Genomic DNA, 26,865 nt, shown 5'->3' with positions numbered 1-26,865 from the left:
TTATAAAACAAACATACAAAATTATGAAAATATTAAAATTGACACATATAAGAATTCAGGATAGCTTGGTGCTAATGGGTCTCAAATATCGAGCCTGGAACCCATAGGTATATACTATGTCCAATTAAATATTGTATAGTTATAAAAAATAATTATTTAATTTACAGATTAAACATACAAAATTACGAAAATAATAAAATTGACACATACAAGAACTCAGGATAGCTTGGTGCTACTGGGCCTCAAATATCGAGCCTGGAACCCATAGATATATACTCTGTCCAATTAAATATTGTATAATTATAAAAAATAATTATTTAATTTACAGATCAAACATACAATTAATGTTGTTTAATTTACAGTAGACGACATGGACGTGCCGCCTATGCATCCTGGACCTGTCTACAATGAGCTATTAGTGTTACAGGACGATCATAGGTCCGCCTACGTATGGGAGGGAGAGTTACTGGCCCAGACTCTCCGCGCCATGAGAGTGGACAACATGTGGGATTTTATGAAGGATAGAGATCTCCATCCCCGTGTAGTCCAGCGCCTGCGGGATCCAGGCTTCTACAGGATTTTGGAGATCGGGCGGCTGCAGCTCGACTGGTCTTTGATCACGGCCCTGATAGAGCAGTGGCGACCGGAGATGCACACTTTCCACCTGCCCATTGCCGAGGCCACCATCACGCTGCAGGACGTGGAGGTTTTATATGGGATGTCTGTTGATGGACTGCCCGTTGCACTACCTTAGGCCATGAGAGAGATGACGCGTGGGCAGTATTTGGACATGCTGCAGCAGCTCACTGGTTTCAGGCCACAGGATGAAACTGCACACTCAGGGGCCAATCACATGAGTTTGACAGCTATTCGACGGCATTTGGAGATATTGCACCCCGACATCACCAGGGAGATAGATGATCTGCATATTCACCGGTATACGAGGTTGCTGCTGCTCCTTCTGTTTGGGGGTCTTGTTCCCGAACACTTCAGGGAACCTAGTCAACTTGCGATTTCTTCATCATCTTCAGCTGTTAGATGATTTACCCCAGTACAGCTGGGGTGCTGCTGTTCTCGCCTACTTGTACAGGCATCTGTGCCGGGCGAGCATGGGCACCCATCATGACGTATGTGGATTTTTGCCGCTTCTACAGGTGACAACATATTCGAATACTCTGTTCATTCCTTCCAATTCTATATAGTCAAAATTCATCTTAAACTTTACGTCAACTTTGTATGTTAGGTTTGGGCCTGGGAGCGGTTCCTGCAGTTGCATCCACCTCTACTACCATTACCTCCGGATGTACCACCGCCGTTTCTCCCTCTAGCTAGGAGGTGGGTTCTCCGGTGTGGATATGTACGAGATTACGAGGCTCGGCATAATCTCCCCCTTTACAGGGATATGTTGGATATGCTGGACGGCACACAGGTAAATGTGTACTTAAACTTACTTGGTATAGCTTCACATGTGTTGCGCATACTCACGTTTTCTTTTGTTATTTGATAGTTCATCTGGATGCCATACACCGATGACTTGATAGGTGGCTTGCCCGATTATTGCTCGACCGGCCGACTGATTTGGAGCACTTCCGTCCTGCTGATGTGCCTCGATATTGTGGAGCATCATGCCACGGAGCGGACACTTTGCCAATTTGGCCGTCCGCAGTATATACCGAGGGGGCCAACATGGGAGGCCATACATTATCAGCGGTATGATCGTTCTAGGGCGGACGACGCATATGTAGCATGGCTAGAGGCACAGGTGCATACTTGGATCGGCGAGCTGACCTGATTTCCCCCTCCCCCCCCCACAGATCTAGACGGAGACTATTCAACTCTATATGCCCTGGTATCGCCGCGTTACCCGACTTTTTGTCGGGAATCCCATTCATCAAGCTGGCAGTCGGTACGTTCCATACACCGTGCGGCACGAGGCCTTGGTATGTTTTCTATTATTATTAATTATATAATTGTAACTTAGTGTTCTGTAGTTTATATTTTATACGTTGTGCAGGCTATTGGCCTACATATAGTCTACCAGATGGGACTGCAGATGCAGCAGCATGCCGGCGAGGGAGCGGCTGCTTTACACGATTACGACCGATAGGTTGCAGAGGTGGCTGCCCAGACACTGCAGCGAGCTCAAGAGGATCAATGCTTGGGACACGACCCTACTTATATGGCGCCAGAGCATTACCAGCGAGGTAGGGGTGTCGCACGAGGTAGGGTTGCCCCACGAGGCAGGGGTGCCCCATGAGGCAGGGCTGCCCCTCGAGGTGGGGGTGCCCCACGAGGCAGGGCTGCCGCACGGGGTCGTGGTGGGCGGCGAGGAGGTGGTCCCCAGCAAGGGGGCGTTGAGGCCCCTATTGATGATGTTGATGCTAATCTGTCGGGTGACCTACATGAGCCGGACGAGTATCCCACCTGCATGCCGTCATACAGCCTTGGGATGCAGCTCACTCCAGGGACTTCGCAGGTGACCCCGTCAGGTCCATTATTGATCACGGGCACAAACCTTACCGGAGAGGATTGGGAAGCATACTTCCCAGGCTCATCGACCGCTGCTGAGGATCGGCCGACCCGAGATTTATATAGTGGGCGCCGGCTGAGTTATGGCTCATCATTAGAGGCGCAGGTACGTTTTATTAGTATTAAATTTAATTTTTTTTTCTTTTCTCATTAGTTTCCATAACTTTATTAATTTTCTTATTAAGGCTTCATCCCCGCCCGTCACGGAGGCCCATTTGTGCGATGCTGACATGGCTGCGACGGATGATTATATTCAGGAGCCCGACGAGACCATGGTAAGAAAATTTAAATTGTTGTGACTTAATATATACTTTCCTATACTGAGCTGACTTATTGTTCTGTAGGTTACTACTAGACCGACGGACCCTTCTACCGATCCTGCCAGCACCACTGATGATCATGCTGCAGCGCATCCTGCTATAAAGAGGCGTCGTGATGAGGATGATCCTGATAGCGTAGCCGGACGAGATGGGATGCGCCTCAAGCCAGCAGCTGCATTGAAGCACACAGGCTGTGGGACACATTGATTTTTTTTTTGTATTTTATGTAAATAATAACAATAATTTTTTATATTTACATAATATGCGCATTATGTTTTTATTTCCCCGTTCCTTCTTTATTTTAATACTACAACACAAACAAAAAATATAGCAACTTAACATAATTTAAATTCAGTACAACTAATGAAAATACATGACACGGGAAACATAAAGATAAAGTAGTACACTCAACATATACATGTCATTGTTTAGTCACTGCCGCCCATTATTCTCTGCTTCAACCACTTAAATTTCTCTTCCATCTTATTTTTTTCTAATTCTGCCTCTTTCAGTTTCTCCTTCAACTCCACAATTTCTCTTTTATATTCTTTTTCATATTCACACTGTTTTAAGGTCAAATCATGAAGATACTGCAAAGATTGTTTGTAGCATTCCTGCTTACAGGGTTCATCAATCCATACCTCAAAATTGCAAAAAAGTTCGTCGGGAACCCTATAAAACTTGTTCACACACATCCAGTAGCGGCGTCCAACTTCACCATCATCCCAACAGTCATTCATTATATATTTTTTTCCGCACTAGCACCTTGGTACATAAAGGTGTTCAGACATTTGTTAAAGCGTAAAAATAAAACCTTGCTTTTATGGAAAGTTTTGCTATTGGTTATTGTTAAGCGTAGAAAATAACTAGAATGCGCTCGTTAATTATAGGCAAGGCAATACACATAACGTAGTATTTAACCGCGCTATATATATTCACATAATGTAGTATTTAACCGCGCTACGCTTTGCATGTTAAAGATTCTTTCGGATACAAAATAACTTTTTCTCAGACGGGCAGCTTTTCAGTTCGACAAGACAATACACATAACGTAGTATTTAACTCCTCTATATATATTCACATAACGTAATATTTAACTGTGATATATATATTCACATAACATAGCATTTAACCGCGCTATGTGTATTCACATATTTATCAAAAATCTACCTTTAACTCAACTATTTTTGAACTATATTTATCAAATATATTCACATATTTTTCCGTTTTTTAATCCAATACTATTTTTGATTACATGAACGAGAGGGAGAAATGCATTAATTTACTCAACTGGAAAATGTTAAATATCAATAAGATTTAACAACAATGAAAACATAATTTTATTTGATACATCTTGAAACATAAACAAAACAGCTACTTATTACAACATAAACTCATTGATAGTTGGGCACATTAGAAGAACACCTACCACGAGCTTGATTACCACCGCTACCCAAACCAGCCGAAGGACATTTTCGACGGTCGTGTCCTGTTTGCAAGCATATACCACATTTGCGCGCATAAATGGTATTGCTAACATCCATTTGGTTCTGTATACGCGTTCTCTTCTGCACCTGTATTCGACGCAAATAGTCCTTGTTACACACCATTTTAAATGGTTCCAGTGGCCAATACTGCTCAGCACCCACTGGTTGCAACTGCCCACTATAGGTGTTTAAGTAAGCAGCAACAAAATATTATTTATCAACGTAGTTGGTTGGCCCTAAACCTGTATGTTGAAAGCACCTGATGGCATGTGGTAGATGGACCATTTCTCACAAGAGCATAACCTTCTAGATTCATTTATGGTATGTACATTATTCCCCTGATTTTGATGGATAGCGGTGCGAACTTCAAAAATATTTCTGTCGTGATCATACTGCAAAAATGAATGTCAATGTGCTCGCCGCCTGCATTTCTCAAATCTCTTCATTGGCAGTGGCATAAATTCAACACCTATTTCCATCAATGACGTTGCAGTTGCAGCCCTTTCAACAAACCTCTCTGCCATCTTCTTGAACGACATCCGCACCATGGCAGTGACAAGAAATCCTCATGCCGACTTCAATAACCCGTTGAAAAACTCTGACACGTTTGTAGTCAGAATTCCCCATATTCTTCCACCATCCGCATGCAAAGTCCACTTTTAAAGCTCATGTCGCACGTCTTCCTGCCTGATAGATTCCATGTGCCTCTGGAATTTATGCTCTTGGTGGTCTGTTGCTGCCATCCACATCACATCATGCAGATCCTTGTTGGGATGTGCCTTCTGAAAATTGGCCTTAAAGTGCCTCACATGGTAACGGTGGTAGGCATAAGGTTCTTGCCATGCAGGCAAGTTTTCTACAGAGCTTAAGATACCACCATGCCGATCAGATATTAGACAAATGCCGGAACACTGTTTGACAATGTGCTCTTTCAAATGGTTCAAAAACAGCATCCACGTCTCTTGGCTTTCATTGGTACAAATAGCAAAAGCTAGAGGAAATATTTGTCCATTATCATCTACTGCAACGGCTAACAACAGATTAATATCATACTTTCCATAGACATGAGTGTCGTCTATGGATATTACCGGCCGGCAATGCGAAAAACCATCAATTGCTGGTTTAAATGCCCAGAACACGTAATTGAATATATATTCTGGTTTTTCCGGACTCCGCTCAAGCTTCCATTCAACAATCGTCCCAGGGTTAAAGTGTTGCAGTGCGGCCATGTACTTGGGTAGAGCTGCAAATGACTTATCCCAGTTATCATAAACAATTTCAAACGCACGTTTACGCTCGAGAAATGCCTTTCTTTTGGTAATGGTATGGCTATATTCCTGGTGGACTGATATAATGCACTCTTTGATTTTATACCTTATGGACGATTCAAGGTGTGGAATAAAGACAAGATAAATCAAGTCAATATCCAAGTTATAGTGATTCCCATTGAATGTGTCCATTTCACATATGTGGGTGGGAATGTATTTACCCATTTGCCACAAACCTGTTTTCTTCTTGCTCGCACGCAGCATCCAATGACAACCCGTAAACTATCTGCGGCAAACAACCTTGTATACCTCCGGAGTTGACTCTCATACCGTCATCTCACGAGACTCTTTTACATTGTGCATTTTCGCCGCCCTGCTTAGGCGCGCTTTATCAGGAAAAAGCATGCCCTTTGCCAGCACCGTTGGTCTAGAATTATCCCACATTGCTGTTCAAATTTCATCAAAATCCCTTGTGAGAGCATCCACATCCGGCATACTTGGCAAGTTATCAAGGTAGGGAATCTTTCTTGAATGAAACGGCACTTGGGACTCGTACACTCTTGGTCTAACGGGGGTGGAGCATACTCCCTCGTCAAATCAGGTCCTTCATTCTCTTCCTTCCCATCACCATCCTCACGAGGAAAGGGTGTGTTATCTCCGGAATCATCGACATTGTTGTCATAATCACCGTTCTCTTCCTCACTCTGGGCATCTGCCAGATCCCGATTTAATATGTCGTCTTCGGGCAATTGAGTGAGGACAGGTAGTTCAACTTGCTCGTTTTCACTGCACAAATAACAAAATAATAAGCTACTAAAATTAATAAATACTTTCCATATAGCTGTATCACTTCACTTACAAGTCGTAACGTGTTGACATTCCTTGATGGACATTATCCAGTTGGTGATGACTCCCGGATGGACCACCATGATCTAACACACCAGAACTACGCATATTCCAACTGGGTGTGGGTTCATAACTTGTAAAAGTCATATCTGGCCGGTACTCCTTGTGGAATATATGAGTGTTAATACAAATTCAATACAACAAAAATATGCATCGTAACACTAAGAAAAATTGAAGTTTACCACTCGTCTTGTAGATTATGTAAAGCAGGAGAGAAATTATTTCCTCGCTCCTCATTCGCCCGTGGTGATAAGTTTAAATCAGGGCAAACTCTTTCATCCGGAACCTGTCCGGCAAAAACTACTCCAGAATAACCACCCGATGACTGAGGGTTATCCCTACTATGCGCAACCTCATTATTGCGAACGTCGACCTTGACGTACATTTCCAACATTTTTATCACAAGAAATTCCCGGTATTCATCCGGAGTCCTCAAAGAATCCCTCAAAGTTTCATCATCGTCGATGTTAAACTCAGCGTAACAAGCAACCCCTTGCGGAGTGACGAAATACAGATATCTTCCGGTTACTTTAAGGTTCACCGAATATTTCCTCACACTCATTTTATTACATAACAACGATATCAATCTATCGTACTCCATTGTAAGTGGCAACTTAACATGACACTGTGGAGATAAACTATAGCTCACAGAGTTATTCGCCACCACAACCTCACCTCCCCCCTCCCAATATAATGAAACCCTTACTTTTCGCTCTTCAGACATTATGAAAAAATGCTTGAGAATTTAACAAGAAGAAAAATTTGAACGAGAGTTAGGAATATTTTTGAATGGATTTTTGTAAAATCCTAACGCCTTTAAATAAGGCAATGCCTAGCTCGGTGGGCTGAATTATTTTAGGTATAGCGCTCTTTTAAAGAGCGCTATACCCATTTGAATTATTGTTATGTCAGTTAAACGTAGGAGACTTATTGGTGGGCCCACAAAATAGGTATAGCGCGGTTATATACCGCGCTATGTATATAGCGCGGTTTAAAAGAGCGTTATATATATAGCGCTCTTTTAAAGAGCGCTCTTTTATATATATATATATAAAACGTTCTTTAAAAGAGCGCTATATATCGAAATGTCACTCTTTTTTTAAACATACATTTTCGTCACACTTGTCCAAAAAACCATAAATGGGTTCTGAACTCGATGATATTCCATATCTACAAATTTTAAAATATTAATTCACCTCTAGTTGGTCGCCAAACTCACATCTTTTAGGCCTCCGCCATTTTGGTCTATGTTGCTAAATGCTAATTAATGGGAAAATTGAAGAATCTATTACATGTTCAGTAGGCTTACTGGCTTTGCTTTTAGTAGCATAGCCTTTACATGGCGGGAGTTAAAGAAAATGAGTTTGGCAAGCTAAGTCCGCCAACTAATTAATTGCAAAAAGTTAATCTCTTTGGAAAACCAAAAAAGAGAATGAAGAGAAGTTCTTCAACTGAAAGGATAAGAAATTACAGTCGAGGAGATTCAGGAGAAGTACTTCAACTGAAAGGATAAATAATTAAGTATATGCACTTGAATTAGGGGTGGCATATATAGTTTGTGCAAACCCGAAATTCAAATCGAAATCTAAATTTTTTGAATTTTTGGTTAGGATTTTCGGATTGGATTTTGGATTTAGTTTTTAAATTTTTTAGATTTCGGATTGGATATTATATTTGATACTACGGATTTTTGGATATCCGAAAATCCGAAATTTTTATACTTTATATTTAATCCATTATTCATATGCCGATAGTAATAAGTTCAAATACCATACCCAAGATATTATCTCATATATTCAATATTAATTACTAAGTTACTGTCAGAATACTTTTATTTGGACATTGTTTTACCATTGTGACTTCGTATCGGCCATATTAATATATTTATTACATATTTATGATAATAATTTCATTACTTGAATATATATATATATATATATATATATATATATATATATATATATATATATATATATATATATATATATGAATGATTGACTAAGAATGAGGAACTTTTCAGACAATTTAACATGAGTACTTCGTTTGGATATTCATTTTTGTAAAAAGAAGAAACATTTCAACTCATAACACTACTAGAAAACTGTCAAAAAGCGTCTAGAAAAACCGATCAAAATCGGTCGAAATCGAACAAAAACCGATCGAATTCCAACCGTTTTCAATTCGTCTAAAAAATAATGATCACTAATGCGAAGCGACCACATACGGTCAATATTTTCGACCGAAGTCGGTCGATAATTTTCAACCAATTTGACCAAATAATCTAACAGAAAATAAATTTACCGACCGAATTCGGTCGGTATTCTTAAAAATAATTTTTAATTATTTTTTAATTAGCGACCGACATAGGTCAGAATCTTAATTATTCATTTTCGACCGAAATCGGTCGGTAATATTAAAATATTTAAAATTTAAAACCAAAATTCCGACCGAAATCGGTCGGCATTATTAAAATATTTAAAATTTAAAATCAAATTCCGACCGAAGTCCGTCGGTAAATTTAAATTTCTGAGAAATCAATTGAATATTTCCGATCGACTTCGGTAGGTAGACGGTCGGTTTTCTGGGTAAGGTTTTGGCAGAATACAACTGTTTTATAGCTGCACCACGTGCAAACAACCAATCACCTATAATGGCAGCATTACATTGATAGCATTCAACCAATAACAACAACAATAACAACAATAACAATAACAATAACAACTATCAAAACTATATTAACAATATTTATAGAGTTTCAAAATACCCAACAACAAAACGTTTCACAAGTTAAAAGTTCAAACATCACTCAATGAGTGTTTTGTACTACATCATCTCCAGCTCCGTCTCCATCTCCACTACTAGAAGCTTCATCGTCGGCATGGTTCGAAAGATCACAACGAGAAGGATTAGCATCTGGGGAAGACTCACGAGATCGGAGAATCGGGAAAGCACCACTTGCAAGAAGATTGGTCAGCTGACCTTGAAGGACATTAAATTGTTGGTCCCTCTTTCTAGCTAAACATGAAGGGTATCAAATTGTTTCTCTCTCTTTTGTTCTCTAGCCTTTGTCTCTTCAAGCTCTGCTGATAGCTTTGCGATCTTCTTCTCCATAGTATAGAGAATAGACCTATCAATTGTCTCGCCCTAGATGGAAGTCCCTATACCTTGCAATCCAGCCATGTAGTGCCGAAATAATCTCTGTGAAAGGCCGTATGATATCCCCTTTTAAGGACTACCGACAACATCCAACCATATCTTCTACGCTTCTTCGTCTGAAATGGGTGGTCGCTCGCCTTGCTCATTCGGTGGCAAGCTCTGAGTCTACTCCTTCACATTAGCCTTGTAGCGACCCTTTATTTAGAAGATAAAAAATTATTATATATAATATTATAAACATTAATTTCAAGTTGTAGTAGTTATAAAACTTACATATGTAATCTCTACCCGGTCATCGACCCATCTAGTTGGATCTGTCGGTGCCTTCTTCTTCTTCTTCAGGATGTGATTCTCCATGAAGAACTCATCATGAGTCATATTTCTCCCAAATATTTTTTCCTATAAATATAATAAAACATGTTAACTAAATTAAAATATATAAATATAGTTCGATAAAAATAGATTTAAATATTTTAAAGAATTATCAGTAGTCTCCTCGCAGTCCCCATGCTCCTTGCACCCACACAGTGCAAGGAGCCACCCTTCTCAGATGCCCGGGCCTTCTTTCCCTGTTCACTCCTCTTCTCGAATTTTTCAGTGGCTCACTGCCTCAGCAGATCCTCCCATAAATGCGGTAGAACCCATGAAGGATTTTTGTTCTTCTTTCGAGTAGAACAAAAGGAATCAAATAGTCTCTTACGACATTTGAACTCAAAATTTGCAAGAATGGCACTGTTATGCCGGTCCTCCCAGGCACACTTAGTCTGCAAATGAAGTGTGTAACGTTAGATGAAATTATTGTTAATATAATGCTTAAATAGATAAGAATTATATTAAAATCTTAAATTGGTTGAAAATTCGCTCCATGAACTCCGGTGGAAATTCACTCCAAGTTGCATAGGGTGCATCATACAACTGGCCAAGAGCTTCAGTGATTATCTTTGTAGTCTGATGACTAAGTATGAACCTGCAACATAGAAATTACATTAAATAAACAAGACTAGCTATTATAATCCAGCAAAAATAAAGAAGTAATAAATAAATCTTACCCATTGCCCTCAGGCCTGATGATCATCCAATGATAACTATCATACCGCACTTTCTTTGGATCATCATCCTCCAATGAATCTGAAGCGTGCGTAGAAGGGGAGGCATCTGGCTCAGTGCTACTATCCCGAAGGCAAAGTCTAGAAATACTAAAAGACGAACTCCGTGGAGAGTGAGACGGGGTCGTTGATGAATATGGATGCGCTCTAGACCCCTACTGCGATCCAGACCACTGTTGCGATGGTTGAAATCTAGATGGATGCGATCCAGCTGGTGGTGAAGCGAATAGAGCAGATGACGGGCGTATCACCACATGGCCATGTAACTGCTGACTCAGTGGACCCATGTAACTGTATACGGGATCATGTGGAGGAAGCGATGTATAGCTCTATGGTGGAGAATGGTAAGAATCTGCTGGGAGGGCGAATGGTAGGTAGTCTGATGAGTAGATGGATATGGTGGAAAAGGTGTATGCCTAGAAGATTGTTGTCGGCCATCAGAAACGGAGGGATGCAAGTGTGGAATGGAAGGAAACGAGGGTGTAGTATTATCTTCATGATCAATGGGTCTTTTATCCTTCCTAAACCTACCTCGACTCCTATCGGTCATCTGCATAAATTAAAGAAAATATGAGAATTGAGAATATAAATCCATATAAGTTGAGAGCTCTTGAAAAAACTAACATGCTAGTCGTCTTCGAAGTATCCTTCCTCGTCCGAAAATTCTTCCTCTTCACTTATTTCATTTTCGTCAGGTGATTCTACGTCCTCATTTTCTATGATTGTTATTTCCTCCATATCAACTTCTTCTAATATGCGTTGAGGATGCTCAAATTCATTTTCTAACTGATCATCCACTATTTGGTTAACACTTGAGGTATCGTTTTGGTAAGCAATATCTAGCACATTCTCAAATTCCACCCTACCTACAGGCTTAGTTTTGATTACAACCAACCAATCAGCCTTATCCCTCCGCAATGGATATGAAGCATAATACACTTGCCTAACTTATTCTGCAATTATAAAAGGATCATAGCGATCATACTCCCTCTTTTTATTAACCTCAATTATGTTATAATGCGAGTGTACATTTGTACCTCTTCTAGGTGTTGGGTCAAACCACTTGCATCGGAAAAGTTTGATCTTCTTGTTTGGCCAACCTGAATATGATAATTCTAGAATCTCTTTGATCACACCATAATAATCATCTTCCCCATTCTGGTTGCCTTCATCACCTTTGACATACATCCCACTATTATTACTTTTTTTTATACTTGGAGCATTCCTCGGTGTGAAATTTGTAACTATTCACAAAAGACTTAGACATAGTTGTAACCGTAGGTGCATGTCCCCAAGATATATCTTTCCAAAATTGATTAACGTTGTTGTTTGGATTATTTACCTATATGTGATGTTAAATAAATCACAAGTGAGCAAGTATATTCACAAGTGACCAAGTATGTATATTCACATGTGAGAAAGTATGTAAGATGCACTTACACACTCTTTAAAGCATGCCTCAAATGTAGAATATACAGCATCATGGCCAAATTGACTCACGAAGTCACTAAGCAACATATTGAAAATTTTGTTATTTGCATCAACCGAATTAAATAGTAGTCCATGTAAATTAATCTTACGTCAACACTTACTTAAGAAAGGATTGAACTTCCGAACAATTTAGTAACACGTGATTTGAAGCTGATTTGTACTCCATACTACTTAGGCCCCTTTTGATCAATCTTTAGAACCTTGGCATGGTTGATTGAGTATGGACATTGGTATATATAATGGATCATTCTCAATCACGACATTGTGCCGATTGGGCCTATTTCTAGCACATGGCACATGAGTGTCGAAGTAGTAAGAACAAAAATGGGCAGTTTCCTTTGCAAGATAGGCTTCACTGTGAAGCCTTCACATATGGATCCTTCCATCCTATTCTTCTGTTTAACAAATCATTTACACTTGCCGATAGTCCTGCACATTGTCATATTAGACGATAATATTAAAGAAAATTACAAGAATGAATCAAGGTTTGATCATTACCTCGCGAATGGATACATCCACCTGCATTGAACCGGCCCTCCAAGTCGCGCCTCGTGTACAAGGTAAATTGGAAGGTGTTCCATCACATCAAAGAAACCACATGAAAAAATCATTTCCAGCTTATTACTGAATATAGGAATGTTCCGATTCATTTGAAATAGGTTTTCTTCCCTTAATGTGGTAGAACATAAGTCTTTGAAGAACAAACTTATCTCTTTGATGGGTTTCTAGATATTTTCAGGCAAATCACAAAATGCAATAGGGATTAAAGTTTACATGAAGATATGATAGTCATGACTTTCCATATGAGTCACCTTTCCTTCAATCATATCAGCACGTTTTCTAGGTTCGAAGCATAGCCCTTAGGCATCTTTAGGTTTGCAACTCACTCACAAATCTATCGTCTTTGTTCCAAAGTGAATGTGTAGCTGGTCTTGGTCTTGAACACCTTATCATTGTTCGTAGAGCAAATGTAATTCAGGTCACCTGCAGTATTCTTGTAAGTCTAGTCTAGCCTTCGGGTTATCTTTTGTCTTATTCTTATCATCCATCACTATGTTGAACAAAATTGTCAAAATAGTTCTTCTCAATATGCATGACATCAAGATTGTGTCTGAGAAGATTATCCTTCCAATATGGCAAGTCCCAAAATATGCTCTATTTTTTCTAGTTATGAGTAACACCATATCCACGAAATCTAGAAGGTGGAGCCTCGGTAACTTTAGTGAAGTTCTAAACCCTCTCCCAAATTTCCTTACCGGACAAAATTGGAGGTGGCAAATCATGTTCAACTGTATTCTTTTTTAATGCATTCTTCATCCTTCTGAACTAATGATCAACTGGCAAGAACTGACGATGACAATCAAACCATGACTTCTTTCGGCCATGTCTTAAAGTGAACGCTTTACCATTTTTCATGCAGTAAGGACATGCTAACTTTCCAGCAGTCATCCACCCAGAAAACATTCCATATGCGGAAAAATCATTAATGGTCCACATTAAATTAGCACGCAAGTTGAAATTTTGCTGAGTTGATATGTCATAGGTCTCAACTCCATCATACCACAACTGTTTTAGCTCATCAATCAGAGGTTGCAATATACATCAATCCAACTCTTTTGATTGTGGGGACCGGGAATAATACAATTTTAAAAAATACATGGACTAGTCATACACATTTTAGGAGAAAGATTATACGGCGTAATAAAGACCGGCCAGCATGAATATGGTGTTGCAGAAACAGAAAATGGCGTGAAACCATCAACACACAAACCCAACCGAACATTCCTCGGTTCACTAGCATAAGCCGGATACGTCCTATCAAAATGCTTCCAAGCTTCCTCATCTGAAGAATGACACATAACACCGGGTGGCCTTCTATTTTTATAGTGTCATCTCATAAGAGGAGCGGAACTCATCGATGCGTACAACCTCTTTAATCTAGGAATAAGAGGTAAATAATGCATCGACTTCACAGCAACCTTCTTCCCGCTGAAAACTCGCTTAAAATGAGGTTTTTCACAAAATTTACAACTTTCTAAATATGCATCACCCTTATAATACAACATGCAACCATCTTCATAACAATCGATTCTTATAGACGAGAATCCTAACTTAGAAACCAATCTTTTAACCTTATAGAAATCTTTAGGTATGTTGAAAGTTGGGTCAACTAGTTCACTCATAAGGCCAATGAAAGAATCCATTCCCTCTTGAGAAATATTAGTATCTGATTTGATACTTAATAGTCTAACCGCAATAAACAATTGAGAGTGCACACTCCCTTCACTTAGTAGATGACTAGCGGCCTCTAACTGTTCATAAAAATATTTTGCCTCTTCGTTAGGAGCTTGTTCAACACTTTCATGGGGTTCAAACTCGAAGTGCATCTCAAAAGCATCTGCAACCATTTCATGGTATCTAGGATGTTGAACGTTATTCCCCACCGACCTATTTTTATCAGCAACTATGTTATGAAATACACCATCACTACCATCAACCTCTCCATGATTAGTCCACACAAAATAATTTTCCATAAACTCTTTTTTGTAAAGATGAGTCTTAACATCCTCCGATTCGAAAAGATACAAATACTTGCACTTCACACAAGGACACCTAATCATCCCTCCAAACTGAAATGGTTCAAGTGACATTGCATGCCTAATAAATTCATTAACCCCTTCTATAAATTCCTCTCTAAAAAACTAATGAATAGGATAATTCCTATTATACATCCAACTACGATATTTCATCTACACAAAGAACAAGTAAATTGAATGTTATATTAATATATTATTCTAACCCTATCATTAATCATAATTAGACTCGCTAGAACAATGAATTAGTTAAGCCATTCAATTTAAATGCATTCATTTGAGTTCTATTAAGAACCATAAGTTCATAATTTATACCTTAAGTTCATAATTTATACCTTAAATTAATTTATATATTAAATAATTTAAATGCATTAATTTGAGTTCTATTAAGAACCATAAGTTCATAATTTAAGGTAGTTCATAATTTATACCTTAAGTTCATAATTTTTACCTTAAGTTCATAATTTATACCTTAATTCTAAATCTAATGTAGTTCAAACCAAAAATCCTAAAAAATTGCATAAAATTATATTCCAAAAAATAAAAATTAAAAAGCTAATAAGGTATATTACTAACCTTGAACAACAATGGCAGTGGTGGTGCCGCCGAGGAGGAGAATGACAGTGGTGGTGGTGGAGGTGCGGAACAGTGGTGGCGGCGGTTGGGGGCGCAGGCATGAGAGAGAAGAGGCGGGGCTTCGATTTTGGGGGCAGGTAACTTGATTTTGGGTGGGATTAGGCCAAAATTCTGTGGAGAAGGGAGATGGAAGAGAGATATAAGAGAGAGAGTGAAAAGATAAAATTGGGGAAGAAACCTGTATGTATTGGTCTAATTAACAGATTTCTGACCGATTTCGGTCGAAAATTTCGGTCGGTATTATTAAAAAAATGTTTGACCGTTTGACCTCATAAATATCGACCGAGATCGGTCGGAAACTAAATTATAAAAAGTTTAATAATATTTTTTTATTAATTACTTATCAAAATATTTTGTTCTTAGCATTTTGCACACTTAATATATGCTTTCTTTATTAGTTTATACCTTAATCAAAAAAATTTAATTAACTTGCATCACATACCGGTCGATTTTGTATTTAAAGATTGTAATAAAATAATATATAATTAGATTTATATATAGCACTACATCTTAAGTTTTACCATAGCATTATATCAATGATACACTTTATAATCTATTTACTAAGACACTAAGTGTGTCATAGCATATTGGATACAACGACTATATCAATTACACTCGATCAATTATATATATAATATTTATCATCTGTGTGCTTTCATATAAATTACACTTCATATTCGTATACGTGTAATAGATTATAATAGAGTGTATAATTTTATTCATTTATTCATTTATGACAATTTACACTTACATATATATATATATATATATATATATATATATTTACACTTACATATATATGACAAGTGTTGATGCTTTAATTTATTCTCAACTGTTCATTACATCGCTCGAATGCTTGATCGGTGAATAAATAAGAAAACAAATCTTGAAGTTTAAGTGAACATTTTAAATATTTTAAGTGACTACATGCTCTGGTATAATGAGTGACTAGATACTCCAAGATGTGTACAATCGACATAGTCTTGAATGTTTTATTCTCGATCACCTTATTAGTACTTTGCTCGGATACTTCATCAGTGGATCAATTGAAAATTCAATTATATTCGATTAAAACTTATTATAACACATTTAAAAATAAATATAATTGAACTATACACTTTGTTTTTAAATGTGTTATAGTAAGTTTTAATCGAATATAAATGAATTTCCAATTGATCCACTGATAAAGTATATGAGCAAAGTACTAATAAGGTGATCGAAAATAAAACATACATATATATATATATATATATATATATATATATATATATATATATATATATATATATATATATATATATATGTGTGTGTGTGTGTGTGTGTGTGTGTGTGTGTGTGTGTGTGTGTGTGTGTGAATATATATAGATATTGTAAATAACAAATAATCTAACAATAATACCGACCAAAATCGGTCGGTAAAATATATATATATGAAAATTTTGTTATATTAAAAAACCAATTGCCCTTTGGCGGGAAAAAATAATTTCAAATTTTCGACCGATTTTGATCGGTATACTTGAAATATTTTAATTAAAACTTATTTTGGTAGATAATATGCAAGTATGACTAGGTCTTGGTCAAAGATTGACCAATTTTCGACCGACATCGGTCGAAATTTTTATATGTGTCAGATGTAGGAATGGTTCTTTATTGTGGGACCACTATTTCCAATTGATGGTGGTCGGTATCTTTGTGTGAAATTATTTTCTTTGACTTTTGCGACCAAAATCGAAAATCCAAAATATCCAAACTGATTAATCCGAAACCGAATTTAAAAAATCCAATCCAATCCGAGCTTCTTTGGATTGTCATTTCTTCAATTCGAAAATCTAAAATCCAAACCGAAATTTTCATATCAACTAGCCGAATTCCCCTCTAATTTGAATGCAACAAAGAGCTCCTTCAATTTGCTTCTCGAAGTTTAGGACTTCAAAGTTTAGGCTGTTAATTTAATCCTAAAATTTGGTCTTAATTTCCGGCGGCTCGTCAATTACAATTACTACAAGATATGAGTCGATGAATCACTATTTGGTCCTCCAAAACTACTTGTTTGCCCTCGTGCTTTTTCGTGATGGGACTTTGATATTAGGGGAGCAAAGTGTGGTTAGCTTGGATTAGAATAAAATGTTTTTAAAAAAAGCAACTAATTGTCAGAACCATCCAACATATTCATTTCATGATATGTTATGAAAAGCGTCCATAATTGTTTTTTAGCAGAAACAGTTTCGTTTGCTTTTTGCTTTTTGAATTTCTTAAAGATTTAATCATACCTGCAAGTTAGGTTAACCCTTTTTTCAAATAATTATGGTTTGAAAGGAGAACGAGAGAAAGGAATTTCTACTATTTTGAAAGTTTAATCTGTTCAAAACAGAAAAGGTGTACTCAAATCCCCATTTTATCGCAAAGAAAAATTGGAAATTTGAAACCAAAACACCCAAAGATTATTTTCATTATTATAGTCAGGAAATTAGGTGAGTTAAATTTAGTTTCTTTCTCTCCTTTTAAATTTATTTTTAATTTTTTTCCGAGTGAGTCCCGTAATGTTGAGGAAGGGAAACAAAATGATGTTTGGTTGCATTCAGGTAACCCTAATTTATACTGTTGGGGGTACTACATATTGAAGACTTGCGGATAGTAAATTATTAGAGTATATTTTATTTTTTATGATAAGATTACGACAATATATCCTATTATTCATAGAAATCACAATTTGATGACTTGAAAACAACATGAAATAACTTGTTTTGATCTATCAAGGATCTTGGTTAATCAGGATTATGAAAATAATCTCAACAAAAATTTGGTATTATTTTTAAAACTTCTACTTTGGTATAAGCAATACAAGTATAATCTTATACCACGATTCTGATACTATTTTATATCAGCTCAAACACGAGATGAATTAATTTACGGAAAAAATCTAAAATATCAAAATAACTTTGATTTCATTTTTTTAATTTTTATTTACTCTTAAAATAATGGTAAAATTATACGTTTTTTATATTACAATCAAACTTCTTTATAACAATATTGTTTGTTCCATATTTTTTTGGTTGTTATAGCGAAATACTGTTATATAAAACATATATTATATAACATAACATGGAAATTGATTCCAAAAAAACTTAACTTTTACAGTGAATTGTTGTTATACAACGATACTGTTATAGAGATGTACCGTATATATCATAAATCACATTTTAGTGCAACCAAATATCCGATTCACAAATCATATGCGCTAAATAATCAGGTGATTAGTAATCCACCCATTGCAATTAATATATTACCAATATACTTCATTAAACCTTTTCATAATTAGTCAGCTGAGGCGGCATTTCTTATGTTGGATGAAACGGTTGACTGTTCACCCACCGTAGAAATCGAAGACAGGTCAATTCAAGCTATTTATAGTAGCTTCCCACCATTAATGATTTTCTACGTACACCCTATGAAGCATTGAACTCATTACCTTTTTCTCACTTCAAATTCACATCTCTGTTGCGCAGTTCTCACTCCCATGGCTTCCAATACTAACGAAATAGCAGTTGATATGACTCCTTTTTTCGTTATTTACAAAGATTGCACCATCAATCGATTCAGGCCATCAGAAAATGCTCCACTCTGTGACAATCCACAAGCTCCTGTTCGATCTAAAGATGTTGTAATTCAACCAGAAACAGGGGTTTCCGTACGCTTATATCTCCCCAAACTCACAAACCCACAACAGAAAATCCCACTTGTAATTTACATTCACGGCGGCGCTTTCTGTGTTGGATCAGCTCGTTCCCCCACGTTCCATAATTTCATCAGCTCACTAGTCGAAAAGGCTAATTTTATTGCTGTTTCAGTTGATTACAGACTTGCTCCTGAAAACCCTCTTTCCACTACGTACGATGATTCTTGGTCAGCATTTCAATGGGTGCTTTCACATGTTAATAGTAAAGGCCCAGAGTCATGGTTAAATGAGTATGCTGATTTTGGTAAAGTTTTTATTGGTGGTGAAAGTGCAGGAGCAAATATTGCTAATGACGTTGCTGTTAGAGCAGGGGTTAGTTATCTTGATTTAAAAGTTAAAATCTTGGGGCTTTTTTTGGTTCATCCGTATTTCGGGGTAGAAAATGATACTCTGTACAAGGTTTTGTGTCCCACAAGTACTGGTGGATGTTTCGAAGATCCGAGGGTAAATCCGTTGTTAGATCCGAGGTTAAAATCCATGGCGTGTAAGAAAGTGCTGTTTTTTGTGGCGGAGAAAGATTTTCTGAAAGAAGGGACGATGAATTATTATGAAGGGTTGAAAAAGAGTGAGTGGAATGGAGAAGTGGAAATAATGGAGACGAAAGGGGAAGGCCATTGTTTTCATTTTTTCAGTCCCACTTCCGACAAAGCTGTTGCTCTTATGGATAAACTAGTTGATTTCTTGAGGCAACACTAGAGATTTGTTTTAAGATTATTTTGCCTTAATTCTGTTACTTATATTTTAAAGACCTTTTAATATGTTCTTTGATCATTCAGCTTGATTTTGTGGTTCTTGTATTTTAATTGTGAGCTCTAGCAATATATTAAACCAAAAATCCTAAAAATAGTTATAACTACCCAATTGTGTTTCCTTCTTCCTTATAAACTTATTGACTACATACCTTATGATTTATGAAACATTGTTCAAGTAATTAACAAGGCAGCTAAAAAATTCACCTCTTTCTTCACACAAAGTACAATTAATTGCTCTCGTTCAAGAGAGCTAACCGTGAGATGCCATTTGAGAACAGTAGATTCCTTAAGGTGGAAAAGGACGAGACAGACGAATTCTTCGGCTATATTTCGATGAGCAATTGAAGTTGCTTTTGTGGTTAAAGTAACGACACGCATTTCCTTTTGTGTTGTGGTTCCAATATTGAGACGAAAGGGGAATCCTATGTATACTTTATTTGTACTCGAGTGTTGCTTCCTCATCCTTCCGTCAGGTAATTTTATTTTTGAGATTTTCTTTTAGTCACAATTCGTAAATTATATATTGATTATATATATTTATATATATATTATACATAAATTATACTTATATTATATATTCACTAGCTATTTTTAATTTAAGCGATTGGATTAACGACTATTTAGATTAATTTTTCTTTGTTTTACTTGTCCTTAGGGCGGTCAAATTTGGCTTCAGCCCAAATGACCCCGCCCAAGGTTGGGCATGTTATTGACCGTTCATTTATTGAATTCAGCCTATCTTGATCAAATTTTTTTCAACCCATCTAAAGTTGGCCTGATTTTTTGCCTAAATTGAAACATGAGTAACTTTGTTAGAATATCTTAGAATAATATTTTTTGCTTGATAAGTTATATAAGACCATAACAAAAAAAAGTCTTATTTAGTAATTATACAATTAATAAGAAAACAACATATATTAATTAAAGCTCGATAAGAGTTGGGCGGGTTGGGTTATGACCTATATTTTAGCTCATTTTGACCCAACTCATCTCATCCCAATTAATTTTGACTCGCTCATTTATTATATTAGCCCATTTTAATCCACCCAAAATCGGTCCAACCCGCCTATTTGACACCCCTACTTGTCGTTACCTTCATATCCCTGAAGATTCCGAAGAGAAATACAATGAGAAAATGTGTTCCGACCATCTTCGTACCAATTTTTCTGAGAAAATAATATCTATCTAAGTTATGTAGGAATATACGTAATATTTTTATACGGGATATATGTGAAATGAGAATGCAAGTATTAACAATACATTCACTAAATCAACTAAATGACAAAAACACCCTCATGATTTCCAAAATTATTTGCTTTAATATAACAAAGTAAACATCCAAAAACAAATAATTCATATATTACTATTCCCTACGATTACTAATACATGCATTACAATTCCTTCATAACTTATATTTGAACCAAACAACTCCTTATAAACTTTCACTACTTTATCTTTACTTAGAGTAGAAATATAGAAAACTTCTACTATTTACTTTTAAATTTTATTTTATTTTGTATAATAGTGGCATAATATAAGTTTAAATAAAATGATATGGAGGTCAATGCCGATTCATATAGCGACTCCATTTTATCAAAGATTGAGTGACATACTAATACTATGTACTATTAAAAAGAATCATTAATATCTTGAAAAAATCTTCTAAGATAAAACTTGTAATTTACTCCAACTTTTAATAAGAAATGTCTCAAATCTAGTGAAGAGCATGCGCCTAAAGTAGAATAGAGGAAAGTAGCGCAGAAGGTTGGCAAGTGGCAACCTGCACTTTCCTTGCCTCACACAATAAATGTTAGAATATGCGCAGCGAAGCTGAGCATTAACATTGGAATCACAAATAAGTAAATTAGACAATGATTAATTATAGAGATTAGAAGTACTAACTTTTCCAAACGGTTACACAAATCTTTCACATAGCAAAAATTCAGAACTACAGTCTTGTCTTCTACTATGCTCCTCGTAAAATTTTGGACAAAATTATTTGAGTGGGCAATTAATACTACTCCAAAAAAGTGAGTCAATAGGTGAAACTAGTCTTCTATTTGTAGACCTGAAATTAAGCCAAAAAAAGGCTAAAATTTCGTGTAGGATTCTGCTAGTGTAAGTAGAATCTTACTCTAACTCACAAATCGATAACTTTTATTCCACGTCACTTTTTACCTAAGTCTGTCCAGATTTTTACTAGGTATAGCAGGGACCACAGAAATAATAAGAGGCTGCCAATTATAATATTAATTCGAAATTCGGATGAATTAAATCCTACTATAATTAATCGTAGTTTATTCCACTAAAACACTGTAATTGAACTCCTCAATATGAAATTTTGAAATTCACTAACGCTTATTTTAACTCCCCATGTTAAGATTACAAATAATAGTTAATTAAATTAAATCATTAATAATTTAATTTAATCAACTAATTAAATCCTTTATAAATTCGCTTAAACTATTTCATGTGACGGATACAAAATTCACCGGCCGGGTTTTCACATGAAAACTTAAAAGCTTACATAAAGGGGTATCATCAAACTCAAAAACGAGTCATGGATTCTATCAACTAATTATTATTTCACAAATACTATTCATTATTGTCCAATCTATCAGGCATACATTAACTCTGAATAGAGTTGTACCTTTTGATAAATCAAAACAATAAATAAATCACATTGATCATAATAGCTATATCAAGATTAGGAGTATAAGCTCATTTAATGAATTAGAGAAAATATTTTATATATATTCAGTACAAAAACATCTTTTCTCAACTTGGTCCGTTCAATATACACTAAGTATACTAGCACAAGAAGTATTTTCTCTACTTGGTCCGTTCAATATACACTAAGTATACTAGCACAAGAAGTTGGAGCAAAATCACTCCCATAATCAAGATAAATTATAGTTTAATCTTGTGCTACAATCATCAAAATATTTTGCCAAACAATATCTTCGATTGTGAACATAGTGTTTATTAATTATGAGAATCGACAATTTAATCTTTTGTGCATGAGCTAAGACTTCATACACTAAATTGTCTACTACATAACTAAATAATACACATGTAACAAATGATCTATTTAAAATAATACTTTATAAAAAATGAAACACAATACTATAACTAATCAACATGGTTAATAGTATATCCCGTTGTTAAGAACCTTTAAGGAGTAGCCATTCAATTTTATATGGCACATCTTTAAAACGCTCTTTTATACTACGTAAAAACTTTAATCTAGACATTTTGTTTTATCCTTGAGATATATTATTGTAATAAAAAAAAATATCATGACATTATTAGTATCAAATATTTTAAGAATATTCTTAATATGTTGTAATAATTCATTTTCCTATTTTAAACTTTATACCTAATCTAACACCATCATATAAAGTAAATTACTTACTACTACAATTATGTATAGCATGCAGCACCAGCAAATTCAATTTACAAACTGCTCAGGTCAGTGAAAGCACGCTATCATGCATTCACACACACACACACACACTAAGTTCTATAAATATCTACTGCAATTGGAAGGCCCATTCATTCGTTTCCTCCATAACTCAATAGTTATGGCACTACATTTCACTCATCTTTATTTTCCTTTATCATTTCTAATTATCTGCCTATATGTGAAATCGACCCTTGCTGGAAAAGCTCACAACTTTTATCCCCTTTTTAAGGTTGATGCTGATGGCAGTGTTCACAGGTTTCAAGAGACCAAGTTTGTCCCTCCATCGTACAATCCCAAGACAGGAGTCCAATCAAAAGATGTAACCATTTTGCCTGAACAAAACGTATCAGCGCGTCTTTACCTTCCCAAAATCAGTGGAAAACCCCAAAAAATTCCTCTCCTTTTATACATCCACGGCGGTGGCTTCTGCGTTCAATCAGCATTTTCTCCCATGTATGATAGTTACCTTCACAAGCTAACCGCTGAGGCCAATGTAGTTTCCGTAACGATTGATTACAGACTAGCGCCAGAACACCCAATTCCTTCATGTTATGATGATTCATGGGCTGTTATGAAATGGGTTGCTCAAGGAACAGATCCTTGGCTCAAAGAACATGCTGATTTTTCACGAGTTTATTTGGCTGGTGATAGCGCTGGGGCTAATATTGCTCATAACATGATGGTTCGAGCAAGTGAGGAAAGTCATTTTCTCCCGTCGCTAATTGGAATGGTACTTGTTGATCCCTATTTCGGAAACGATAAGCTCGATACACTTTGGACTTATTTATGCCCTAAAAACACTGGGATTTATGATCCAAGATTCAATCCAGCAGCTCATCCTAGGTTGCTGTCGAAGTTGAATTGCTCCAAGATTTTAGTTTGTACCGCAGGCAAAGATTTTTTGAGAGACAGGGCTTGGACTTATTACGAGACGATGAAAAGAAGTGGGTGGAAAGGTGAAGTGGGGATAAAGGAGATAGAAGGGGAGGGGCATGTCTTCCATTTATTTAACCAAACTTGTGAGAAAGCCAACGTCTTGATGAAATCCCTGGTCGAATTCTTGGTCTAGTGCTATGATGATTCTTACACAAGTGACTTTGGCATTTAGATTAAGTGAGTTCACAACGAGTAAATCATATTTGTATACTTTTTAATTTTTCCTTTTTGGGAATGTATACATAATTCTTGCTTAAAGCGAGTTAAATCCACATAACATGTCCTAGATTCGCCTATGCTTGTGCATCATGAAATATAGTGTTATGTGTTGGCTACTTTCAAAAATTAGAGAGCACAGTTGTTTCGAGCTATTCATTTTAGGTATCATGATTTTGTCCTAATGAGAAATTGTTGAGGTTTTTGTTATTTAAGATGAAATAGTCTTAAAATGAGGGTGAATGGGAAATGGAGGAAAATATGAAATTTTTGAGTAAAATTTTAAGCAAGCCTCGCGCTGTCGTCGTCGTCGCTCGGCTCGGCTTCGGCTTCGGCTTCGGCTTCGGATTTGGTCAAATGATTGATTGATTAATTATTTGACCACCAGCTGCAATAGCAGCCGCCTAATGCTCTTCCCACCATGGCCCTAGTGGAGGGTCGTTCATCTTCAAAGCTGACTGCTATAAATATGTGCAGCAGTTGTTGAAGAAATACACACACCAAACTGAAAACGCTCAACTTTGGCTATACATTGCACTCCTTCCTCTCAGCATTTCCATACGATTTTCTGAGTTTCTACTCCTTTGTTCTGTATTGTTTTAACTTCAAACAAAGCAACTGTAAGTGTGATTTGCTACCGAACTTTGTGTTCGCTGAAACACTGGGGTTTGAAGTACCGCTACACCAGTGTGTGATTCGTTCTATCCTGGGAGGAAATAATCCATAACCTTGGGTACTAGGAGGGGATTAAATTCCTTAAGGAAACACTGTGAATTCAGTGGGCTCGAATTAATTACTGTTTCATTACGATAACTTATATTTCCCAGAATTATTATTTACAAATACAGCAATATTGGCGGGACTAACAATCTTAAGGAATTTAATATTTATTTCTGTATTTGTGTTATTCTTATTATTCTGCAAACTAAAACCTTTGTGGTTTTGTGTACTCCCGTTTTGGAGAGTAAAGCCTTCGTGGCGTTTTGTTGGAGATTAAAATCTACGTGATTTTTACTCCAGTTTGAAAACGTTTATTAAACGTTTGTTTGTGTCATTCTTTTACAGAAAAAATGATGACTGAAAGCGAAAACCAAGTTGTTCCGACGGTGACTGCCAACGCATCGACAAGCCGAACACCGGCGTTGGCACCAGTAGAAAAACCCGAAAAATTTTTCGGGATTGATTTCAAGCGCTGGCAGCAGAAGATGTTCTTCTACTTAACTACGTTATGTCTATAGAAGTTCATCAAGGAAGATGTTCCTGATCTGCCAGATAAAACTCCAGAGAATGAACGCTTTGTCGTGATTGAAGCGTGGAAACATTCTGATTTTTTATGCAAGAATTATATTCTTAGCGGACTGGATGATAATCTGTATAATGTATACAGTGGCGTGGTGACGTCAAAAGAATTGTGGAATACGCTTGAAAAGAAATATAAAACTGAAGATGCCGGGATAAAGAAATTCGTTGCCGCAAAATTTTTGGACTACAAAATGGTAGATAGCAAGTCTGTTATTACCCAAGTCCAGGAATTGCAAGTGATTATTCATGATCTACTTGCTGAAGGTCTTGTCATCAATGAAGCATTCCAAGTAGCAGCAATGATTGAGAAGTTGCCTCCGTTGTGAAAGGACTTCAAAAATTATTTGAAACACAAACGAAAGGAAATGTCCCTTGAAGATCTCATTGTTCGGTTGAGAATCGAAGAGGACAATAAAGCTGCTGAAAGGAGAGGCCGTGGAAATTCAACAATAATGGGAGCAAATATTGTTGAAGATAACAAAAAAGAGGAAGAAGGCTTCTGTTCCGAAATACAACCCAAGCAAGAAGCAGTTCAGTGAAAACTGCTACAACTGTGAGAAAATCGGACACAAATCTATGGAGTGTCGTGCTCCGAAGAAAGATAAGAAAAGGGGTCAAGCAAACATGGTAGTAAAGCATGATGATGTTGATAAGTTGTGTGCCATACTTTCTGAATGTAACTTGGTGGGAAATCCTAAACAGTGGTGGTTTGATTCTGGAGCCACTCGCCATGTTTGTGCAGTTAGAGAAGCTTTTGCTACTTATGCTCCTGCTGGACCCGGAGAGACAGTTTATATGGGAAATGCTTCAACAGCAAAAGTTGAAGGATATGGGAAGATATTTCTGAAAATGACTTCTGGCAAGGTCATGACTTTGAACAATGTCCTTCATGTTCCCGAAATGAGAAAGAATTTAGTCTCTACTGGACTTCTTGTTAAGCACGGTTTTAAGTGCATTTTTTTGT

At 36.6% G+C, this 26,865-nt stretch overlaps 3 protein-coding genes across 3 annotated transcripts; all 3 read left to right on the top strand.

Moving 5' to 3' along the window:
- Nucleotides 1–370: 370 nt before the first annotated feature.
- Nucleotides 371–754, top strand: LOC142173555 (serine/threonine-protein phosphatase 7 long form homolog). Its single transcript, XM_075239168.1, has one exon. The coding sequence runs from the start codon at nt 371–373 to the stop codon at nt 752–754; it is 384 nt and encodes a 127-aa protein (XP_075095269.1).
- Nucleotides 755–18,608: 17,854 nt separating this feature from the next.
- On the top strand, nt 18,609–20,090 carry LOC107764283 (putative carboxylesterase 2). The gene has a single exon (XM_016582837.2). The coding sequence runs from the start codon at nt 19,011–19,013 to the stop codon at nt 19,923–19,925; it is 915 nt and encodes a 304-aa protein (XP_016438323.1). The 5' UTR covers nt 18,609–19,010; the 3' UTR covers nt 19,926–20,090.
- Nucleotides 20,091–23,515: 3,425 nt separating this feature from the next.
- LOC107782628 (2-hydroxyisoflavanone dehydratase-like) lies at nt 23,516–24,770 on the top strand. Its single transcript, XM_016603524.2, has one exon. It carries the CDS (start codon nt 23,566–23,568, stop codon nt 24,514–24,516), a length of 951 nt encoding a protein of 316 aa, XP_016459010.1. The 5' UTR covers nt 23,516–23,565; the 3' UTR covers nt 24,517–24,770.
- The last annotated feature ends 2,095 nt before the right edge of the window (nt 24,771–26,865 follow it).

The sequence above is a fragment of the Nicotiana tabacum genome, chromosome 19 (assembly GCF_000715075.1).
Source record: "Nicotiana tabacum cultivar K326 chromosome 19, ASM71507v2, whole genome shotgun sequence".
Lineage (NCBI taxonomy): Eukaryota > Viridiplantae > Streptophyta > Magnoliopsida > Solanales > Solanaceae > Nicotiana > Nicotiana tabacum.
The sequence above is the reverse complement of the archived record's forward strand: the minus strand, read 5'-3'. Positions and strand labels throughout refer to the sequence as shown.

Coding starts and splice junctions, on each gene's coding strand:
- LOC142173555 (XM_075239168.1), top strand. CDS start 371: ATGGACGTGCCGCCTATGCATCCTGGACCTGTCTACAATGAGCTATTA.
- LOC107764283 (XM_016582837.2), top strand. CDS start 19,011: ATGGCTTCCAATACTAACGAAATAGCAGTTGATATGACTCCTTTTTTC.
- LOC107782628 (XM_016603524.2), top strand. CDS start 23,566: ATGGCACTACATTTCACTCATCTTTATTTTCCTTTATCATTTCTAATT.